This window comes from Silene latifolia, chromosome 4 (genome assembly GCF_048544455.1).
Source record: "Silene latifolia isolate original U9 population chromosome 4, ASM4854445v1, whole genome shotgun sequence".
Classification (NCBI taxonomy): Eukaryota; Viridiplantae; Streptophyta; class Magnoliopsida; order Caryophyllales; family Caryophyllaceae; genus Silene; species Silene latifolia.
Window position 1 is genome coordinate 84,997,784 of NC_133529.1, and position 7,916 is coordinate 85,005,699.

At 36.3% G+C, this 7,916-nt stretch overlaps 1 protein-coding gene across 1 annotated transcript; it reads right to left on the reverse strand.

The window, feature by feature from the left end:
* Positions 1-1,844: 1,844 nt before the first annotated feature.
* On the reverse strand, positions 1,845-3,634 carry LOC141651710 (uncharacterized). Its single transcript, XM_074459411.1, has 4 exons — positions 3,280-3,634; positions 3,017-3,159; positions 2,545-2,855; positions 1,845-2,484 (listed from the first exon to the last, which is right to left on the reverse strand). Exons 1-4 carry the CDS (start codon positions 3,632-3,634, stop codon positions 1,845-1,847), a joined length of 1,449 nt encoding a protein of 482 aa, XP_074315512.1.
* Positions 3,635-7,916: the final 4,282 nt, after the last annotated feature.

A 7,916-nucleotide genomic window follows, 5' to 3' on the forward strand; every position in this document is an offset into this window, starting at 1 on the left:
CATTGAGCTCTTATATAAGCAATGTTATAGCTGTGAGGCTATAACTTTACCAATCTAAGAAGTTCATTATTACGTTACCATTACGAGATAACCACCTACACTATTCTAATCTTCTTAGAAGATCTTAGAATGTAGGCTTCTTCATTATTCAAGCTTGATTAATCTTTAAATGAACTTTATCTTCTCATGAATGCTTGAATAATACTTTAACAGTTGTAAAACCTTGATCCTTGATTGAGGGCTTGATCATGAATGCTTGAATGCTTGAATAATTCCTTAATGCTTGCGATTAGTAAGTCCAATCTAAAAGACTAAACAAACAATTACGCGCAACGAGTATATAGAATATAAAGCACTCTTGACATCATCAAAACATAAACATATATATGTATATGGTTCAATACCTTTTTACCTCGGGTAAGTAGGGTAATAAATGTTATTACATGTAAAAGTTGGTTGGACTCAACGGAATTGCAAGATTGGTATGTCTGGCATCACCTGGGCCCAGTTTTGTGTTCCGGGGCTAGGAGATGGATTTACTAGAAATTTATCGACCGAGAGTTTTGAATGTAGTATAAGTCAAAAGGTTGACTCACCGAATTTATTTAGATCTCGTATGTCTGGCGTCACCGGGCCGAGGTTTATTTAGAGATGGATCTCGGGATCATTTATATAATTTAGGTGAGAGATCATTATATAAATGCAGATTCAAACTTGATAAAATTGTTTTTCAAGTATCTATTAACGATGAATGTTAAATTTCCCACTTACTCCGTTATTACTATTTTATATCGTGCAATGATTTCAAGTCAATTCGCTCCTCAATCCATAAACCGATAATCCGTTATGCATGAAAATAGTTTTCTAAGGGTATACGGTAACTTAAATTTTCGATTATTCGACTTTTCGCCATTTTACCACCATAGCTAATGACAAAAATTTGCAATTCTTTTGATCCTCATATTGTCCGTTGTAAGGGTCTCTTGTGAAGAGTATAAACGGGATATTACCTTAGTCAAAAGTGTTTTTATTTTGCAATATCATTTTATTTACAACAACGATGCTAGAATCTTATTGCTCATAAGATAAATGTTTTCACATACTTAAATTGTTTGAGCATGTAAAAGTGTCGGAACGAATTAGTAATATGATTTGTTTGAAATCATGATTAACCAATTACCACATTCACTTCATAAAGTTTCTTAGAAGTGAGTGGGAGCTCTAAGAGGGGTGTATATATCTTAATAGTTAAGATTATGTTGAGGTTCAAGAAAGAATTTGGGTTGGTTAAAGAATTGGCTCAAAGAAAGGTTAATGCTAAGCTATTGTGAATAGCAGCACCTAACCTTAGTTCGATGCCAATCCTGGCCAAACTTGTTGTTATTAAATATGTATGACATTAGTAGATATAATACCCCTAGTTTTTTTTGAAGAATAAGAAAGTTGGGTGTGTGACACCTAATAGGTTCCTTCTTCTCTAGATATCTATATGATTGACATTAGGGGTTATTATTATTGTTTTTCGTACAAGGGATGATAATCGTGTGACGATTAGCCTTAAACTAATGTCAACCTTCTCATAGGAAATGGAACTAGGGTAGTTATCATTTCATTATGAGACATATAAATGTTATTATGTACTTAATCTAGTTTTTGGGTTTCGAATTGTGCTTTAATAAAGGTTTTATGTAAGACACATAGGTTTTTTTTTTTGGTGAAATGTGAGATGTGTATATATATATGTATCAAAAAAACCATATTACAAGGAATCTAAATTACAATATATAGAGACCCAACTATTTCAAGTTCGAATCCCATAGGGACCAAACTTACAGTCTAATACCCTACTTATCAAGCCAAACTTCATCTCTTCGACTCATTTTAGCGTTACATTTGAACTTAATTATTTGCCTTACCCCTTCTATGATCTTCTGAGCCACCAATGAAGGGACCATCAGTATGCCATTAATCCTGGGTGAGTTCCTTTGTGCGCAGATATTATAAATACAAGCAGTCAGAATAATAGCAGGGACCTGTTGTTTCAGTTTGCCACCAACATTGCCATAACCACCAGCCATGGCACCAGACATCGAGATGAAAGCACCACACCAATATTGAATGAGGGCTACAACAGCTTTGCTATAATCATATTCAAAGAAAAGATGTGGTTGTATTTCAGTTGCGTTCTCACAAATGCAGCAGGCATCAGTGCTGCAACAGCCAAACCTGTATAATTTCTCCCTAGTATTCATCCCAATATGCATAATTAGCCAAGTGATGAAAGCATGTTTAGGTACATTCCAGCTATTCCAGACTGTGTTGTACCACCATGGTTTGTTTTGATGCAGTCTCAGCCAATCATATCCACTCCTTACAGTATATCCTTTCAAATTAGGTTGCCACTTCCCATCAGTATAGGCATCTTTCATTAGTTCCTTAACCTTGCAAATGCTCTTCCAGGTCCAAGCAGCATCTATAGGAGGACTGTAAGAATGTCAGTCATGCTGTTTTATGTAAACCTGATTAATCCAACGTATCCATAACCTGCCAGCCTTAGAGTAAATCCAGTCTACCAGCTTAGCAACAATGGCAACATTCCAAACTTCAGCTTTCTTGATGCCAAGCCCACCCTCAATCTTTGGCAAGGTGATAGTATCCCACCCTACCAGAGGTACCCTATGATATTCAGCACTTCCATCCCATAAATAATTCCTACATATGGCCTCTATCCTTCTTATGATACTCTTAGGAAGTATGAAAATGTTGGACCAGTAGGAGTAAAGTGAATTGAGGACAGAGTTGATAAGAGTGAGCCTACCAGCATAGGAGAGTTTTTTTTCTCCAAGACGCGTATCCTGTTAACCATTTTCTCTACAAGAATGTTACACTCCTTTTTAGTGAGCTTGGTAGGTTGGATTGGGACACCCAGATACCTGAAAGGCATCTATCCCTCAGCAAATCCAGTCACTTGTTTAATATCCTCTTTTAATGTTGCTGCCATACCATCAAAGTATACCTCAGATTTTGAACAGTTCATGGACAAACCTGAGGCTTTTGAAAATGTTGATAAAGCTCTGAGCAAAAGCATCACAGACAGAGCATTTCCATTGCAGAACAACAAAAGATCATCCGCAAACATCAGATGGAATAGCTTAAGTTCTTTACAAAGGTGATGATATTGGAAAGGCCATTTATTGGTAGCATATTTGATTGTTCTTGTTAGGTAGTCCATACAAAGAGTGAAAATCAAGGGTCAGATAGGGTCCCCTTGTCTTAAACCTCTTTGGCCATTGAAATAACCAAAATTGCTGCCATTTAGAGATAATGTGAATGAAGTAGTTTTGATGCACGCCATGACTTGCTGACAAAAGATGGTACGGAATTTCAGGCCCAAGAGAAGATTTTCCACAAAATCCCATTCCACTGTGTCATAGGCTTTTTGGAGGCCAATTTTGAATAAGCATCTAGGAGACACAGCTGCTCTGTTATATAACTTCACAATGTCTTGACAAATCAAGATATTCTCTAGAATAGATCTTCCTTTAATAAATACACCTTGATTCTCATGAACAATGTCAGGCAATGTCACAGACAGTCTGTTGTAGAGCAATTTTGAGATAACTTTGTAGATCATATTGGAGCAGGCAATAGGTCTGAAATGTTTGACTGAGGTAGTGATGTGAACATTATTTGCACACATTTAATCCCCTAATTGAACCTATTTTGCATACTATTATAACATTCCATAGCCATTTTATCCGTCAAATGCTTTCTATTTTGCTTTCCTAGTACATTTCGTATGTTTTGAAGGAAGGAAGATAATTAGGCGGAAATTCCCGTCTCCCGTGCATATTTGGAAGCTTTTTGATGATATTAGATAGACTAGTATGAAGAGGAGGCAAGAATGGTGACCAAGAATGTAGGAATAAAGAGTATATAGAAGGATCATAGGGTTAAAAGCAAGGATGACGAGAAGGAAGGCATTACAAGAATAAATTGCCCGGAACCAAACCTAGAGTTGCTCCTTTGGCTCTGAAAGTATGCTAGATGAAACGGCGTCGAAAAATAAAGTGATCTAGGCTTTTGAATCACTCCAATAAGAGTCCGGATGAGAAAATGACGCCCGTTTTACAATCCGAGCTCAAATAGAGAAACTGTCCGCCAGGACGAGCGTCCCGAGACCCAATCCGCTCGTCTCCTGCAGGACGAGCGTCTCCCCTTCAAAGACGCTCGGATTGTTTGACAGACAAGAATGAAGAAGAACACTGCTTTAAGATCCGAGCGTTCGTGCTTGATCCGCTCGTCTCCCCCTGCTACAGTCCGAGCGTCCCGACCAATAATCCGCTCGGATTCCTTCACAGTGCAAAACGTCCTCTTCCTTGTTCCACTCGAGATGCGCATATTTTTGAAAGACTAGCAAAAAGGAGACTCGCATATTTCTTCGAGAGGAGCACTTCCTCAACTCAACAATTAGCATTTTTATTTACCAATCTACCTTGCTTAACCTAATGATGTACTACTATATATACCCCATTTGTAATGCTCTCTTAACCAAGTTCCAACATTAGAAATTCCTCTTAGGTTAGATTAGGAGTAGATTAGAATAGATTATCCTTTAATCTTTCCACAAAATTATACATTAATCTTTCCTTAATTATTGTTCAAGTTTATTATTTAAGTTTATTATTGGGTAATTGAAGATTATTGGGTTATTATTGGAGAATTGACAACTCTTCATCAATCAATCAAGTTTTCTTCTATTATTCTTTGCTTTATTATTTGGATCATCTTAAGTTGGTACAATTCCTTTACTCTTTACTCTTTATTGTTTATTTCCTTAAACTCTTATCATGCTCATACTTGTTGTAATGATTGACACCATTAATGACATGTTCCCCATGATAATGAGTGGGTAGTTACTAAACTAGGATTAGTGGGTAATTAGGGGAAACTAACATGGGGAATAATCATGCTTAATCTAATATGTTTTCATAATAAATTTGCTTGCTTGTTGTGATGTCAACCTATGCACATGTTATGTTTCATGAAATGCTAAGCCTATGAATCCTTGCATTTACAACCATCTCTTATCTATTCAACTTGACTTGTAAGATATAAACCAACTCGAGTCCAGTTAGACCATGCATAGAAGTGATTAGGGGGAAAGTAAGTCGACTTGTAGGTGTTGTACAATCTAATCGATTCGGCTCCGGGACCCAACTCTTCCTAAGAACCGTAAGACATACACCAACTCGGTTCCTTTACAACATTAATTGCTTGCAACTTTGTGAACATGTTTGTATGGTTAACTCCCATGAAGCCCCTATGAACCCATGATATCCTAGCACTTTTAATCATTTGTTTACATCCTTCCTTTTATTGGTTGTTTTACTTTATTGCTTGCATTAATATAGACTGACCAACTACAAACCCAAACAAATTGTGACACTAGCATAAATTGAGATAGATAGACTTAGAACCCAAAGCACACCGTCCCATGGATCGACCTCGACTTAACCACTAACTAGTTGTTTTGTTGAGAATATAAATGTGTTTGATTGGATGTGTGACGATCAACTCTTGTCCATCAAAATGGCGCCGTTGCCGGGGATGGTGCTATGTGATTAAGTTCTTACTTGTTTGTCTATTTTAATTGTGCTTTAACCTTGAGGAACTTGTTCCTCAAGGATTGTTCTTACCGTTTTTTTGTAGTTTCCATGCTTGTAGTTGTTTCATTGTCTTAGCTATGATGGCTCAAGACTTGACATATGGAGTATGTGGTGGATCTTTTGAGTATGACTATGGGTATGGGGAGTTTGAGAAGCAAGTCAACACAAACCTACCTTACTATTTGTACAATGAAAATCCTAACCACTACCCCAATTTTTCCCACCAAAATCACCACATCCAATATCCACAACAACCACCCACTCAATACCCACTTCATAATGACTTTCAATTGCCACAATACAACCACTTTCACACATACCCACAACAAGAAGATGAACCCATTCAAAATGTGATTCTCCAAATGATGGGAGATCAACAAAATTTCTTCAAACAAATGCTAGAGGAGAGCTAAAAGAGGGACAATGTTCTTCAAGGCATTGTTGCCCAAGGTGAGGAATTGGAGATTCAAATTGCCCAAATGGAAGAATCCCAAGCAATCACTCCCCACCATTCTTCGGACATTGATCATGAATGTGAATTTGAAGTAGTAACCTTTGATATGGAAAATGAGAAGTGGGAAGAGCCAACCTCTTTGAGCTCTTGTGAGTATGAAAGTGTGGTATTTGATGAGGAAGATATGAGGTTGAGTAAGCCAAATACTCTTAACCTTTATGAGTATGAGGGTGTGTCCTTTGATGTGAATATTGAGATGGTGGAGGAAGAATTATTGAAGAAGAATGAAGCCCCCATTTATGATTCATATGAAGATAGTAATGATGACAAGACCATAAAAGAGGCTTATGAAGAATACGTGTCTTACAAGGACCTTTGGAATAGGGGAGAAGAATGGACTTGTTGGAGATGATATGGTGGATCTTCTCCAAAAGGTCAAAACATCATACAAAGGATACTTGGTGGAAAAGCTCAAAGACAAACTTGCAAATGAACTTGCTTGTGGAAATTTGGCACCCACAACTTGAATTCCTAAGGTACCCCGTCATCAATACTATGAGAATTCTCCTTCTACTCATGAAGGATTGACAAATTCAAACGCTATCATCATCACCGAAATTGAAGGAGAAGGTGGTGAGTGGATGTCTTCGGATGAATATGAACCATACTTCATACCTAGTGTTGACGAGAATCATGGGCTTATTGGTTTGAAGCATCGAGAAAGCTCTAGTGCCAAGGACAAGGTGAAAGAAAGGATATATGACAAACTTCCTTGCCCAAATTTCACGTTCCAATGGAGAAACCCATACTTATGCTTATTTGGAGCTTGTTCACAAGCTTTTGATCTTCTTCTAAGAGCCTTGAGCTCTATGGACAAAGCAAAAGAACTTCAACAATTCAAAATAGTTTGGTGGAGTCCTCCCTCAAACCACCATTTGTAAGATATCCTTTCCTTTGACTTTGCATTACATTTACACTTGCATTTAGTTATATACATATACATTTAGCTTGCATTTGTATTATATTTCATATTACATTTACATTAGTTAGTTCATATAGTATAGTTGCATTATAATATATCTCACATGATTTATGTAGTTAGTTGCATATAGACTAGAATTCATGCATAGTCACTAATGACCAATCCTATTCTTTTCTACACTAGAAATAGTGTTTAAATCGGTTTGGGGAGGTTTGATCATAAGTGACCATAGTTTAAAACATGCATCATATAATATAGTTTAGATTGCATTCATTTGTTATATATGTCATATAGAATTGCATTTAGTTAGAGCATGCATTCATTCATATCATATCATTGCATTTGTACTTTATTTCAAAAAATCAAAAATCCAAAAAAATGTATTTCTTTTTCATTCCTACTCCTACATGTACATTGAGGACAATGTCTAAAATAAAGTGGGGGATGGGAATTTATATTCCAAAAATGATAAAAAATTAAAATTTTTGAAAAATACAAAAACATGTCTTTTTGTTTCATAAACATAAAAACCATAAAAATTTGAAAATTGAAAAACTCAAAAACATGTTCATTTCCTTTGTAGTGTAGTCTTGTATATATTGTTTTTATATATTGTGTTTGTTTATCCTTTTCACATTGACCGACTACGCCACATCCAAGACATGAGGATATTCAAGACCGCATGGTATGATCTTTCCAATCTCCTTTTTCCTCTTTATGTTAATGACTATGTGGCTTTATTTTGATTGATGCGGTATAAACAATGTGATTATAGGATTGCATTTAGCTTATATTGCATACTAGTTGGTAG

What these genes read in the sequence shown, in the direction of transcription:
- LOC141651710 (XM_074459411.1), bottom strand. Translation starts at nt 3,634, where the DNA reads ATGATCTACAAAGTTATCTCAAAATTGCTCTACAACAGACTGTCTGTG. An exon ending in TTATTTCAATGGCCAAAGAG is followed by an intron (nt 3,160 to 3,279) that starts GTTTAAGACAAG and finishes ACCTTTGTAAAG; the next exon opens with AACTTAAGCTATTCCATCTG. An exon ending in TGAACTGTTCAAAATCTGAG is followed by an intron (nt 2,856 to 3,016) that starts GTATACTTTGAT and finishes AATGGTTAACAG; the next exon opens with GATACGCGTCTTGGAGAAAA.